This window comes from Amblyomma mixtum, chromosome 4, assembly GCF_055824585.1.
Source record: "Amblyomma mixtum isolate Tamu chromosome 4, ASM5582458v1, whole genome shotgun sequence".
In the NCBI taxonomy this organism is placed as follows: Eukaryota; Metazoa; Arthropoda; class Arachnida; order Ixodida; family Ixodidae; genus Amblyomma; species Amblyomma mixtum.
Window position 1 is genome coordinate 9,957,101 of NC_143015.1, and position 15,767 is coordinate 9,972,867.

The following is a 15,767-nucleotide window of genomic DNA, read 5'->3' on the forward strand; positions in this document are numbered from 1 at the left end:
GCGCGCGCACACACACACACACACACATACACACACACACACTTGTTCGTTCCGGAAATAGAAGCTTCATTTGCTGAACACCTCTGGCCTTGCGGTGATGCTAACTGGCTCTAGTGTTGGCCTCCCTTTGCGAAAAAAATCACCTAAAAGTTGACGGCATATTTGCAGCTATTGTCCGGCTTTTTGTTGAAGTTGGTTTCCTTTCTGAGAGAAGAGGAGCCAGGACAAAAAGCTGTGGCAACAACTTGACTCAAGGTGCTGCTCTTTTAGTTAACTGAAAGCTCAGTAGGAAGACGGCGGTAACACGGTATTAGGAAGATTGCAAAAGAGAGACGGCAGTGGTTGTACAGCATTTCAAAAAATTACATACCAAGATACCTATCTCTTTAAAGGGGCCCAGAAACACAATCTTAGTTAACTGTTTTGCCTGTTGATTGCATACAGTGAGTTATAATGGTGCTATTAGCGTCGGTAATACCGCGTACATTCCGTTTTTTAATATTTTAATGTCCTCCCAAAAACAACTTCATGACTCTGCTGGTGTCGCCACACAGTGGCGGGTTTTTAGCAGCGGATATGACATCACCTGGCGCGAGCTTGATGACCGGACAAACAGTAAATATACTGCAAATTGTGTGAATAAATAGAGACACATTTTGTCACCTGTCTGCGTTTTATATTAGATCAACAAAAGCAATTTGTTTGTCTTAGATAAAAGCCCTGCAAAGCAAGTAAAATAAAAATACACCACCAGGGGCGCTCTGGCATGGAAACAACGCTGCCAGTCTCACAGAGAGCAGGCAACCATGGAGTACAAACTTCCGCGACGTGCTCTGGCTGGCTGTTTTGATTGATTGCGCCAGGTGCCGTCATTGGGAGAGCGGAATAGGAGTGGGAAGCCCCGCCAAAATCGAGTTGAGGGCAGCGTTTTGTTTGCTTGTATTTTGAAATTTCTTCACTGAATAACCCCCGTTCCTGTGCATCGATTCCTGTAATTCTTTTTAAGTCAGCATCTGTGTGACATAAAGAACCCACCTGAAGTATAGCCGGTATTCCCCCAGGCAGTGTTTCGCAGCCCCTTTAACGACAAACTAATGCTAGAAGCCTAGAACAAACAGAAGGGGATATTCAAAATTCCGCAAGTGCGCTTTCCCACGCAACTATGTTGCCCAGAACAAGATGGCTGACTTCGCTATAAAGAAACTACGTGGGTTTGGTTTGGTTTATGGGGTTTAACGTCCCAAAGTGACTAAGGCTATGAGAGACGCCCTAGTGGAGGGCTCCGGAAATTTCGACCACCTGGAATGTAAGAAACGTATTTTGGAAGAATAAAACAAACAAACTAGTCTTTCTTCCTTTGTTCCAGCTGGAAAAGCATGGTAAGCGATCTTGTTTTGGGCAACATTGTCATGCGGGAAAGCGCACTTAGGGAATTTTGAATATCCCCTATTAAATGAGAAATTCGCCGGCCGGATATGCACGTCATGAGATAATAGAAAAAATAATATAGCTTTCCCTAGCTGTGCGTTCCTGTCTTGTGGTGCTGGTGTAAGGCCAGGATGCGTGGCCCTGCTCGACAGTCGACTGACCGTGTCTCCTCCCCTCCCCCCGTGGTGCTTGCAGCGATGCTGTACCCGGAGTTCCAGTACCGGCCCCCGCCCCCGTCGTACCAGGCGTCGATGCAGGAGTACCGTCTGCGGCTGCTGCTGCTGGACCGGCAGGGCGGCGGTCCCCCGGCGCTGCCCACCCCGGTGGCCCTGGCCGCCGCCCACCACCACCACCATCACCACCACCACGCGGTGGTGCCCGTGCACCACGCGGCCGCCGCAGCCGTGGCCGCCGCGGCGCAGCCCCCTCCGCCCCCTCCGCCGGTGACTACGCAGCCGGCCGCCATGCTGTCGCCCGTCTCCCCGCCGCCCACCTACCGGTCCGGGGTGCACGCCAGGTGAGCCGGTCGGATGCTCTCTATGAATCGATCATTTTTATTGCGAAAGCAATACTACTCCCAAGAACGGCATTTCGCGTAGCGGCGGCCACTTGGCACGTTTGACCTTTAGAATGACCCCTGACGTCATACCATGCTTAGTGACGTCACACCGTTACGTCATACCAGGAGCGAGAGACGGGCTACCAACTCGGCTCGTCGGGTAACGGCGGCCGCTTGGTACGGCGCGCCGCGCTCTTCCCGCTAGAGGCGCTGCATATGCAGTATAAAACACCTGCTTAAGGGAAATAAATAGCGCACAAGAGAAGACGGGACAAGCGAGGAGACACGGACAAGTATGTCATACCAACATGCCCAAGCCTCGTCTCTTCTAAAACACCTGCTTTCGCAACATACCAGGCTTAACCAGAGCTAAGCCCCTGGCAATTTTTTAATCAGTGGATCAATATATCCGTCAACTAGTCCGTGAATCACTGAATCAATCACCCAGTGTGCCACTCACTAGGCGAATCTTTCAGTGTACTACTTATGTAGTGCATGGATCCGTGTATCAGTCAGTCATTGAATTAAGCGTTCAGTGCGCCAGTATTTATTGAAGTGCCCAGGAACAAACTAGGGGTTTTGGGGCTGGCGCAATACTAGTACGATATAATCGATCAATCAATCAAATATAATTTTCACGAAGGAAGGTGCATGGTGAAAAGGGGGGGGCAGGAGAAAACGCTTAGCAGCTTGACAAGGCTTCAGCCACCCAGGCAGCAATGACAGGATTGCAATGGTTTAAAGTTGCACTCTAAAGCTGGGCACAGTGCACGAAAGCAGCAGCGGAGACCAGCATGTAAAAAAACGATCAAAACAAAAAGTCTCTACGTAGAGCTGAGGTTCGATTATAGAAATAACTCCTTTATGCCACATTTGTCCAGAACAATTGCGTCAAAAACATCAACGTGCAGCAGTTAAAGGGTCACTGCGATGATTTCCTCGGTGCCAGTTAATATCAATAAATAGATTCATCATGCTTTCCAGAGACAAGAGCAAAAAGAGTTATTGAAATCGAAGCATGGAAACGAAAGTTATTCCACTCTGAAAATTCGAAGTGAAAAGCTCAGACGAAAACGCATTTCACTCGCCCATTTCACTCACCCAGTACTGAGATTGGGCGCTACCAATCAGAACCGCGCCTAGCGCACACGCAGCGGAAGCGTGCATGCAGTTGTTGCTTAGTCGGGGCTGTAGACAGCCGCGCATTTTGACGGCGTCTTTCCCCCGTGTACGCGACGCCATAGTCAGGGCATGGGTGACTACAACAAAGGAAGCTCCCCGAAGTGTCTTTTTAGTCAGACTGGAAGGCTGTCGGCAGTAGCCCCCTCCCCCCCAAACTCGACTCCCGTCTCCTGTCCGGCCTTTCTCTTCACAATTTTGGGCAAAGTGTGTCGACTGGCTTTTTTTTTTCGCTGCCGTCTTGGTATGGTCACGGCCGGTCTCGACGCGCGCGCTTTCTGGTCTGAGCCAACGTTTTTTGAACAGCGCTGGCCGCCACGAAGGTTTGAAGCGGAATGGAAAGTGTCGCCCCTAGCTGTATTCTTGTTAGTTTTCGTTCGCTTTTCCTGCTTCTTTCCAGTTTTTGTGGCATGCGAAAAGCTTTCAGTACTCAGAGACATAATATTTTGGATCCATTTCGCAAGAATAAAGGAACAATATTCAAACTGGACGCCCAACCAATGAGAAAGGCAGCGCCCTATCTGGATGCCACCTCATTTCCGCTGCCGCAAATGGCCGCCGCGTTGCGACACCATCGGCTCGAAACAAGCATTTCTGGCAAAGATTAAAATATCAAACATTATGATTTCGGTGATCACATTGCGCGTTCAGGACTCACAATGCCCCTTACTCTGCATACAAAGAATAAAGACCCCATGCTTTATCTACGTCGCAGGGCACCTTTAATGGATTCAGAGCCACTGGAGTGAGCATGCATTCGCGGAAAGAATGAAAAAAAAAACATTCAAAAAGATATAATATTTTTTATTCCCCCACCATACAATGTTGGCGGTGGTAGGGCTTCCGCAGTAAAAGCCGTCTTCTGACCGCTTGGCAACGACACAGACGGGCCGCCTTAGCGTATGGCGACGGCAGAGGCGATTACAGTGTGTTGAATACAGAATCGAAGAGATATCACACACTTGGTGACTCATTCCTCGACTGGCGCGTCACACGAGTGGGGAGGAAATGTCCTGGACTTGTCGACCTCTGCGCCTTACGGCAGTGGTCAGTTGTGGTGGAGCACCGGCGTTTCGGAAGAGGTCCTCTCTGTCTGAAAATTCCTCTAACAGTATCGGTGTGAAGGCGAAGGCTCAATGCACTCTACGCTTGTAACGCACGCATGCGAGATGTGTATATATGTGAGTAAATCTTGTCTCGCTTGTTGAAAGAAACGCTAGAGTGCGTGCTTCCTGACGTCATCCGTACGATTTTGAAGGCGGAGAATCCAGAGCAGATTTGCTTGCAGTTTATGAGCGTTCTAGCTTCGTCGTCGTTGTCGTCCGCTAGCATGTTGGAGTTGCTCATGCTCGCAGCGAGGGATGTCAAGGCTTGGCGTTGATTCGCAAAGAAAGATGGATTGCGGGCTTAACGCCCGAACTAACAAATGTACTTGCAAGACGCGAATATATGTTTGCAGATCTCGGTGGCTCCAAATCTTGCACTCTTCACCTTTTCAGCAGCAGCTGTGTCATGCTGCAGCATTTCAAACCTTCACCCCCCTCCCTTGTCAGTCCCTAAAATTCGTTCCAAGAGAGAGAGAGAGAGAGAGAGGCCACACTTGGGAGCTAGGCTTTCGAGAAACGTGACGCCCGCGACGAGCCTGACAGCGCGTCGTGCACCGCACTGGGCTGCCATCGTGGCGACTCATTTCGCTGGCCGTTCCCCCGCACCAAGCCCCTTAGGAGGAGCAGGAGTAGGAAGGTTTTTCAATCTGGTCGTGGTGACGGCGCAGCTGCTGGGCGAAGTCTTCTCAGCGCGCTTTTTTTTTTGTCCCTGACAGTTGGGAGGGGACCTTTGGGAAATCTTCCTGCGTGTGTTCTCTCTCGTGAAAGGTGATCAGCGATACTTCTGCTAACTGCTTGCTGCCGCACGGCTACAATGCCGCGCACTTAGCTGTCGTCTGCGACTCCTCGGGCTGCCGTCTTCGTGGTTTGTGTGCTGCTTGCGGTGAAAGAACCGCTAACGCGTTTCTGTGTGGCAGTGACACGCAGGCTGAAAACTTTAGTAGTCCTCGACGAAAGAAAAAGAACGCGAAGTGCGCGGGAAACTTGGCCGCTCGGTCGCCTGAAAACCTCGCTCTCTTTCAGTCAGTGCAAAATTGAATGATTACATGCATTGCATTCGAATTTGCACATAAAGCCATCGTCCCGTCTTCGATCTCCCAGCTAACAGGACCCCTTTCGTTGCGTCGTCCAATCGGTCAGCCTATGCCCTATTGCTACTCCGTTTCCTCTATAAATGCTCCTCTTTCCATCAGTTCACCGCCTGTGTCTTGGCCACTCCCCCGTAGTGGGTATGTGCCATTCTATTTGAGGCCAACCAACCAACCTCGTCCCGATGGGAAGGAGCTTCTCGATAATACGTCACTGGGCAGCGCCTCCTCTATACTTTAGAGGAGGCGCTGCCTCCTCTAAAGTGTAGAGAGAGAAAGTATAGAGGAGGCGCTGCACTGGGTGATGAGTACTCGAGTGCGGCAGACCAACGCGATTGCGACTGACGTCTCTGGATGGGTTTGTCAACGCGGGCAGCGCGGCTTCAGCCTTATTAGATGCCAAGAGGCGCCGCCGACTAAGCCGCCGTGTGTGTTTCGTCTGCGGTCGGCGGCGGTCTTCGGAGAGGCAGCGAAACCGGAAGGACTCGTCGTGATCGTATTTCTGCGCCGAAAGGCGATAGCCGCGCCTGTGTCATCGAACGAGAGCGGGCGTTCCTTCCGGGGAGGGGGGCTTCGCCGCCGCGCGTGCCCGTCTTTTCTGTCTCTTTTATTTTCATTCCCCATCCCTCCGTTTATCTCCGGGCCGAGCATTTCGTCGTCGAGCGGTGCGTGTGTCGGTCGTTTCCTGGACGCGCCGGATTCTATCGTAGTCCGTCGTCGTTTTCTCCTATCGCTTTCGGCGCCTGCTTTCTCTTTTCACGATGGCGCATCTCGAGTTCTGCCGGTCGTGCGCTCCTAATGGTTCTCGGGAGACACGCTGGCCCGGTTGTCGTCGCCGGGGCGCCGCACGATTCGCTCGCGTGTTGCGCGGCGCCTAATTGTTCGGGGAAATACTCTCGAGGAGGAGAAAGTTGAGAAACGGGGGATTGGAATCTGCGTCGTCAAACGACGCCTCATCTCTTTTCGCGTGGAGTTCGTGCGCGGGAAAAGGCGCTTTCCGTTCGCTTTCGTGTCTTGCGCCGGGTCTGAGGACTGCTCGTCGGTCGTCGTGCATTCCGACTAATGCCGGGGCCCGAAGCAGCAACGCGGTTGAGAAACGTGTCCCACTTTCGAATTTTTTGAAGCGAAAAGCTTCACTAGGCTCGTCAAAAACCGGGTCTGGGGTGCGCCGTGATCAATTGTAGCCACAGCTACGCATGCGCGAAACCGAGCGACGTCACGCGGAGCGCAGGTGGCCGCTGCTGCCGCAGCCGTCGCCGCTTCTCTTCCTCGCCACCGTTTCGCTGCCGCGCGGTCGCCGCCGCCGTCCCAAGAGGAGAAGGTTCTTTCGCAAGGCGTTGCGAGAACGCGTGAGCGGCGGCCATAAAAGAGGCCGCGCGCTACGTCGCCACTTCTCCTCCTTGCCATCGTTTACTCTTCGCCGCTGCCGTCCCAAGAGGAGAAGGTTCTTTCGCAAGGCGTTGCGAGAACGCGTGAGCGGCGGCCATACAAGAGGCGGCCGTCCTCGCCACCGTTTTACCGTTCGCCCCAGCCGTGCGCAGTGCACATTTGAAAGGAGGGGTATATAAGGCGCGCTTGCCCACAGAACAGGCGCAGACACTCGCCATGGGAGGAGAAGAAGCAACAATCGGACGGCGCAGAAACACCGATCCAGAAGTGGTAGCTTGGGAGTTAGCTGAAAATGAGCTAGAGCTTTTCGCTTATCCAGGCTTAACCTTAGCTAAGCCACAACCAATTTTTTTTTCTGCTAAGCTTGGGCAGGCGACTTTCTCCCGGTAGACTGCACTGTCGTCGCTGTCACTAAAAACCGCCGCCTTGCGTCCTTCCGGCCGCTCTCCCTAGATGGCAGCACCTGTGGTATGGTGAGAGGGTATGTATGGTGAGAGGGTAGGAATACTGTCATGTACGGCCGTCCAAGGTAACTCATTACTTCCGGTTGGAAGAAAAGTCTTCGAGGGCTTTAGGGAACTTTGCGACCGAAACGGAACACGTCTGAATTACACGGACCTACCGAAGACCTCGTTCTGGTCCCGCCTCTCACTCTCGCTTCTTCGTCTCGCGATCATGTTAAAGGTGCACTGAAGAGGAATCTGAACTCGTATTTTTACCGCTGGAACTCGATCCGCACGTTCCGAGAGTTCTTGGAAACTTCGAATTACTGCCCTGTGCGGCCGGTTTCTCTAATTTAAATCCGATTAAACGTCCCGGCTCCCGCCTTTACTTTTTGAATTCCCCACAGACGGTGGGAGAAGTCCAGCAACCTTTCACCCAGTCCCGTGGCGGCTTGCCGCTCTGCCATCGGCGGAGTGATGCGTATATAGTGATCGGCGAAAGCAAGGAATCCAGGCGCATATTTATTTCCATGGGCCTAAATTGCAGCTATGTAGTCTCTGACTAGACCTATTTATTCACGGAAACCTAAAAAACAAAGTGAAAAAGACAGCAAAGCCGCCACGCGACTGCCTGACAGGCACTTCATGCGTTGGTCGACTCCTCCCACCGTCTGCGGGGAATTGAAAAAAATTAAAAAGGCGGGAGCCGGACGTTAATCCGATTTAAATTAGGGAGATCGGCCGCACAGGACAATAAATCGAAGTTTCCAGGAATGCTGGGAACGTGTAGACCGAGTTCCCGCGGCTGAGAGAGTAGTTCAGATTCCTCTTCAGTGCACCTTTAAGAAGCACGTGAAGCGTTTTCCTTGCGTGCATTTCTGCTGGCTTCAAGTTCGCGCGGAGTTGAGCTGCTGACTGCATCCGCAGGTCTCCTTGACACCCTTTCGTCAGTTTTATTCTTTCCTTGTTTCCGCATTTGCGTCCTCGCTAGTTGCGTCTCTGGGAGAAGCCGTAGTCGTGGTCCCAGTCGGCGAGCGTCCTTTTCAGCAGCATTCCCTTGGAGAAAAGAAAAGAAAGCGCGCAATAGTGACAGATGGCGGCGTCGAAAGCAAAGGAAGCACCCATGCGTCATCTTACGACGCCGCGAACGACGTGAGCACGTGGCTGCATAGTGTTTTTCGCTATAGCGAAGCTGCGAGGCGCGCACCTTTCGCTGTAGCGGGCTCGACGACGTGCGCCTGCATACAGCTGTCTCGTAATCCCCCTGCTGCCCATTTCTTTTGTTTGCGCCTCTCGCTGGGCCTAAGCGGCGCCACTTGGGCCGCTCCTTGACACACTCCGCGGTGGTCTTCGCCCAGGCGTCGTTTCGCGGCCCTTGCGTCCCATTGTGCGTTATACCGCCGGGCCCTGTCTCCGCCGCTGTGCGAGGATGACTGCTGTGAGCGCACTGCGGCCAATCCCGGTGCCGCGTCTCTTTTGTAGCGTCACTCAGTGTCAATAAGAAGGGGATATCGCTTTCGTTCCGCCCGGACAAGACCGGTCTTGATTGATTGATTATTTGGGGACACTGGCCTGCCTAACGCCGAGCGAGAAGCTGTATAACACTAGACAACACTCCCCGTGGCAGACTAAAACTCCAAGAACAAACTACGGATTACAAATGATTGCCTTCCAGCTGCCTGAACACCTAAACACGTTACATCATAAAAATATTGACGTAATTAGTACGCCGATCCGTGACCTTTGTTAAGCATTGCCTGCGCTTCAGAAATTAGCCTGGTTCTACAATCTTTTCATTTTTCCTTTCGATTCAATGTTTGGACCATAAGTTTGCAGTACTAGTATTTTTTTTATTGTGATATATACTGTTGTGTAATATGTATTCTTTGTTCCCCTGATGCCTTTGTATTTGTCGGGGTGTAGAGCTCAATCATTGCTGGCCTTTTTTTTCGGCCCTTTTCATCGTTGCGGTGAATAAATCTGTATTATTATTATTATCATCATCATCATCATCATCATATTTGGGCGTAGAGATCGCTTACTCGTCGACAAAAGCGGCGGCCAGTTGGCTAGATGAACTAGTGGGCCGGCTACGCTCATGTGTGTTGTTTGGCCTTGTAAATCCTAACTTCGGCAGAGCATTTTATCCTGGCGGGTTAACCTCGAAGTGATCGCCTTCGTAGCGATTCTGTCTGTACGTATAGGCTAATCCGTTGACGTCACCATCAACTTATCGTCGTCTGACCGACAGCGACCACTGCGGAACAAAGGCCTCTCCTATATCCCTCCAATCAACCGTGTCCTAATGCCAGCTGTGACCACTTACCACCGCAAACTTCCCAGTCTCGTCCGCCGACGCAGCTCTCTGCCGCCCACTGCTACGCTTTCTACATTATGGACTGCCGGTTATTGTTATCGGCATTAAATTTCTGCAGGGCAGTGCGTTTCCACTCCTTGATTTCAGCTAGGACATACTTTACTCGCTTTTGCCCCTTGGCCCGCTTTACGCTCTCTTCCTGTCTCTTGTCCTTACACCTATACCAGTTTGCGTTGCATAGCTCGCTGCTCTGGCCCCAGGCAGAGCAGCGAGCTATGCAACGCTGAAATAATAGAAAACCCGAGTGCGGAACAGTGGGAGAGGATGCTATCCAGCGATATCCTGGAAGTCCAACAAGAAGTAGTAGTAAGACGTGCACGCTGGGCAGCTACCGTCAGCGGAGCCCTGGACTAGGGGAACCGACCCTGACGAGAAGATGGAAGACTGATCTGAAGCCGCAAAAAAATACTGTAAAATAGAGCAAATAAACGTTCCGGACGCCCATAAACGCAAGCGCCCCGCAACCATGGAATCACCAGCTTCTGGCAGTGTCCCCCATGGTACAAGTTCGCCCACGATAACGCATCAGACTGGGGGTTGACCAGCCAATGGGAAGCGAAGGCATCAGGGCGACTGGGACGGCCTCAGACGAATTCAGAAAGCTCATCTGTACGGAAACTTCAGCGCACGTTAGTCCCCAGCCGGTCGAGTCCCGAGCCTGCCGATACGCCTTGCTCCACAGCCGATTCGTCCGGCCGCCAAAGCCCAAGGAAGTCGTAAGAATGAACGAAACACTGTTCCGTTAACCGGCTTGTTGTGTGCGGAGGATACGCGCCAACGTCACCCGTGTGCTTATGCGCGGCAGAGACCGAAGAGGCGTCGCGCATTGCATCGAGTGTGTGAGCCGGGCTGGGAGCTTTCAACGCTTGTCCTTCACCAACAGCTCTTGCCAGCGAAGTGCCGACTGTCGGTGCGAGCGTGTGACGACGACGCGCCTTACGAAACGGTTAAGTGCGCGCGAGGACGTCCCGAAGTCGTCAACGGCGCATGACAGAGAGGCCGGCCGTTTCTTTGTCTCGCCCTGTTCCCGCCGCCATGTCTGGAAGCTTTCGCTGCCTCCGATTTCTGCGAACAATGGTCGGGAGGAGATGCACGCTAGCCAGCTTGTGCGAAGGTCGCCGCTGTCGCGTTCGTCCTGCGCGCCACCGCAGAGAGACCAGCGCCTCTTTCTTTTTTTTTTTCGGTGTATGGTATCCGGAGATTCAGCGAGAATCGAGGTCGCCCGCGAACCAGGGAGAAATGACTGCTCCGCCACTGTGTTCTGCAGTTGTGGGCCTCTTTCGTGGTGAGGCGATTGTCTCCGCACTTTCGCCAAAGTTGCAGGCCCTCAAGCCGGGACGGAGCGCGACGCGCTTTCTGGGCGTTGCCGCCGATCACTCCGGAATACAGCCGCACGCGGGAGATGTAAGGTGGCAGAGCTCTTTCTCCGAGCCATTCCGTCCACCGCCGAATAGCCAGCTATGCAGAGGCGTGGCACTGACGGTCGACGGGGCCGTGACGTCTGTCAAATCTTCGGCCTGGCCGCGAAGCCGGGGAGTAAGGTTCCTCCGTCAACGACGCACTCCTCTCGGGTTGTTATAGCGTCAGAGTTTTCAGTTTCAGAACTGCTGCCTTTCGTAGTTGTCCATGCATCTCGGACGCGGCCGTGGCTCGTGACGCTTTTTGCGTAGAGTGACGGCTCGGGCACGTTCCCTCGAGCACTTTGCCCTCTTTGAACCTTCATGGCCGCAAACACTTCTGCTGCGCCTCTTTGTTCAGCTGCGTCGGTCGCCATTTTTTTGCACGTCCTCCCCTGAGTGTGCCAACTGTTCAGACTTATATTTAAATAGTTTTAAGGCGCAAAAAACAGACAAGACACATAGGTAGGTGACAGGACGAAGGCGCTTCGTCCTGTCACCTACCTATGTGTCTTGTCTGTTTTTTGCGCCTTAAAACTATTTATGAACCAAAATGAACTAGCCCAGCAGCAAGTGCTCTTAGACTATGTTCAGACTTATTCATGGCCTGTGCGCCCCGCCGTGGTGGCTCAGTGGTTACGGCGCTCGGCTGCTGACCCGAAATACGCGGGTTCGATCCCGGCCGCGGCGGCCGAATTTCTATGGAGGCGAAGTTCTAGAGGCCCGTGTGCTGTGCGATGTCAGTGCACGTTAAAGAACCCCAGGTGGTCGAAATTACTCCACTGCGGCGTCCCTCATCGCCTGAGTCGCTTTGGGACGTCAAACCCCAATAAACCCAATCTATTCATGGCCTGCGTGACGCGTAGTATAGTGGTCGTTTCGGCGCATACGGAGCACAGATTGCGTGGGTATACCTGCGGAGGCGAGTGTTCCGATTTCCCTGGCTTGCAGGTGAGTCGGGCAGCACTTCGCGTCGCTCTTGATCCAGGGTCTCGTGCGCGGTCTGTGCCCGACGGTGCGCGACCGCGGCGAGTTCGCTGGCGTCGAGCGCCAACTGCCGTGTTCGCGAATCGGCGCGATCTGGGACGACGCGAGATCGGAGCACCATGACGTCGGTTCGGTCCGGACGCCCCCCAGAGCGTGACGCGAGATTGCCAAGGGGCCGCCGCATCTGTCTCGCTTGTTCGACAGCCGCTGCTGCCAGGGAGAGTTCCTCGCTGCTCGGGGTTACGAGGCCGACCGCGGACGCACTACCCTTTTGTGCCTTCCAGTGGTGCGGAGAAATGACCCCGATGGCCCACCCCTTATAAGCATGGTCTATAGACAGTCTGTAGACTTCTTATCGACTCTACTGACTTCCTATAGATATTGCTTTTTGTCTATTCATGGTCTATAGACTGTCTATAGACAAGAGTCCGCTAAAACTGTATGGTCATAAATCTATAGATTGTGTCTATAGACTTTCTATGACACTTTTATTGCCTGTAGACTTTTCTCTAGGATTTGTCTATAGATAGTCTATACTTTATGGACAGAAGTCTATAGATAGTCTATAGGCTCTGTAAAACTTTTTTGTGAGGGACTACCAGCGAGCTTTCTGGGGCTGAGCTTTCGTTTACGATGCGTACCGTGCCAACGGCGCCTCAGAAAATCCCTGTCGCCGTGTGAGGACTACACGAGGACTTTATATGTCAGGGTGTCCGTGAAGTGAGACGGGGGCGGCCCCGTTTTCCTCGTGTGTATACGGCCAGTTCCAAGTGGCCTGCGCATGCTCCAGGGAGTCGAAGCTTAGACAGAGCTGGCCTCCCTGGAATCGAGACCGAGCGCCACTCCGGTGGGCGGTGGCATCGCCATCGCGCGCGCTTTCGCCGCCGCGGGTTGAGCTCTTCGTGCACGGACCCAGAGAGGGGACCTCGTCTCGTAGCAGAAATCAACTTCCATGGCTCTCGGATAGCTGGAAAAGAAAGAACCTCTTTGGCGAACACCGGCCTCGAACACACGTAAACGGCGTCTTTTCGGTAAAAACGGTGCTTTGCACACTGCAGGACGGAGCAGATGCTATAGGGACACAACTCGGCGCCCACCGGCGCGAGTCTCATTTCGCTGCACGAGATCGCCGCAGTTCACAGTTAAATCTCTCTCTTTCCTAGTACCGTGACGCCCCAGCGAGGAATAGCTGCTAGCGTCCAGCTAGGCGCAGCTCAGTCGTATACATCGCCGCATTCCTCGCTGCACCACCTTGCGACCAGGGTGTGGCGCAGATGATGTTAGCGGTCGTCTGCGGTGGTCCCGAGGGTTCCAGATCGGCGCGCGAGCAAGAGAGAGAGAGGGAATAAACTTTATTTATAGAGTCTTTGAAGAGGAAGGCTCTCTTCTGGCGCAGGCGGGCTACTGTCGCTTGGGGGCCTTGTGATCTCGGATCTCGGCGACCTGGTCAGCTCTCTCTGTGAGCAACTTTTGCTTCCACAGGTCCGAGCTGTGCAGCGCGGTCTCCGGCTGCTCCTCTGTGGTTACTCCGCTTAAAGGGTTCTTACTGCAGGCCCACATTATGTGGTTAAGGTTAGCATACTCTCCGCAGCTTTTGCAGGCTGCAGAGTATATGTATATCTGGATGAATGCCTTGGTGGCACGAGGTCAAGGCAGTTCTGAAGGACGCGGCGTGGGAGTCGGAGAGTGCGCGAAGTCGCTTGAGGAACCAGCTGCTCATGCGCGTCCAAGTTCACGGGGTCACCGCGGACACCCGCCTTGGCGCCTTCTAATTGGCGCTACAGCAGCTTCCTCTTCTGGCGTCGGAGGCGCATCTCAAAGCTGGTTCCTTGCATGGTGGCCACTCGCAATGCGCCTTTCTCACGTTGAGGCACACACCGGGCTCAGGATTATTTTTGAGCCCACGATGTGAGCTCTTTATTAAAAATTACCGGGAGCACTTAAGGAGCTAGCCGTGAAAAACATAATGAGGAAAAGTTTGCTATGGTTATTTATGCCCAATTAAAATGCCGTCCGCAGATACCTTCACACAGCAACGTCTCGCGAGGGAACGCGATCATGACTTGCGCCATACAAGATACACAGGAGAGAAAATCCGTCCCAACTATAACAAGCAAAAACTAACCTACCAGATAGCAGACCTTGTTAAGCACCTTTCTGAAATCATCTTTCTTACAAATGAAACCAGATCTCTCGTAATGTTCAAATCTATCGTAATGTTCAAGAAGCGTGTTGGTAAATCTGTATTGTTCATTGATGACTGTGGATGTTCTGCCCACAGTTAGAGAGAAAGTAATTTTAATGATAGGAAAAGGTGGAGAGGTCGGCCGTTGGTAACATGGCCCTGGCCTGCTGCTCCAGAGCGTTTATAATTAAGTGATTTCTTTGAACATATGCTATTACTATGAGTATACCTACTGTATATAGTGAATGTGTTTGTGCATGCAGTGGATGTATATTTTTTTACTTCTTTTTTCTTTTTTTCTGCCATGCTCTGTCTCAGAATTCTTTTTCGCGCGCACAAACAGGACACAATAAGACAAGGGAGACAAGACGGAGCGCTCCGTCCTGTCTCCCTTGTCTTATTGTGTCGTGTTTGTGTGCGCGAAAAAAAGAATTCTGAGAATGAACCAACAAGCCCCACAACGCATATTACTGGAATGCCATGCCCAGTATGTGTCCCGCGTTACAGGAGGTCGACGCGTAGTCAGGCGTATTACTGCCTTTTCGTCAACCTTCCCGACAGCTGTATTGTTGCCAAAATAAATTCAGCTTCAACTTACGTGCCAGTAATGCGTGAGAATTGCAGTGAAATTCCAATTGTATAATTCTATTCAAATTTTATTGAACTTTCATTCCAACTGTATTCAAATTCTATTTTAATTCCGTTACTTTCTGGTTGGAGCAGTTGTATAAGTACAAGTACTGACCATTACTGGTTAAAATTTCGTATTTTTCCCGCCTTTGATGACGCCACGCCGTTTCTTCCGGTTTCCCGAGTTTTGTAACGCCGCCACTTTTCGGGCGACGCCATGTTTTCGTGTTGATGAACCATCCAATCGTTTCGCATTAAAATGGTGGTGGTGGTGAAAAACTTTAATCAAGAGAGCTTGAGGGTTAAAAAAAAATAAATAACCCTGCTGCATGGTCGGTATCCTTAGTCCGGGACACCGCATGACGAGGCCCCGACTCGCGCCCGTTTTAAAATGAGTCCTTCTCCACCCGCCGCGGTGGCTCAGTGGATACGGCGCTCGGCTGCTAGCCCGAAAGACGCGGGTTCGATCCCGGCCGCGGTGGCCGAATTTCGATGGAGGCGAAGTTCTAGAGGCTCGTGCACTGTCCGATGTCAGTGCATGTTAAAGAACCCCAGGTGGTCGAAAATACCAGGAGCCCTTCACTACGGCGTCCCTCATAGCCTGAATCGCTTTGGGACGTTAAACCCCCCTCCTGAAAAAAAGTTCTATGATGCAGTAACCTCATAGAGGCCTCATCATTGAATATCATTCATTTTCGATGATGTTCTATGACATATCTAGATGACTGTATGATTTTACAGAAATGTATGAGATTTGTATGATAACTTTCTATGATTTAAATGATGAGTCGATGATATTTGCATGACAAACTGTATGAGTTTATTGCATCATGCAACTTTTTTCAGCGGGGCCCCGTAAACCAAACCGTAAACCAGACTCCCTCTCCTTCGGTCCCACCTCGGAATTAAAGGCCCCCTGCCCACCCGCGGCCAGCAGACACTCTCTACCTCACTTTGAGCGAGCCTCCTCTCCTTCCATTCCCTCCTCGAAATTTTTCT

The 15,767-nt window shown here is 52.2% G+C and overlaps 1 protein-coding gene across 2 annotated transcripts in view; it reads left to right on the forward strand.

Annotated features, from left to right (window-relative positions):
• Positions 1–15,767, forward strand: part of LOC149345658 (uncharacterized) — a 192,081-nt gene that overhangs the window by 151,893 nt on the left and 24,421 nt on the right. For both annotated transcript variants that reach the window (XM_089586165.1, XM_089586166.1), the window contains exon 3: positions 1,624–1,945. In XM_089586165.1, coding sequence (XP_089442291.1) covers positions 1,624–1,945 — 322 coding nt within the window. The remainder of the gene's footprint in view (positions 1–1,623; positions 1,946–15,767) is intronic.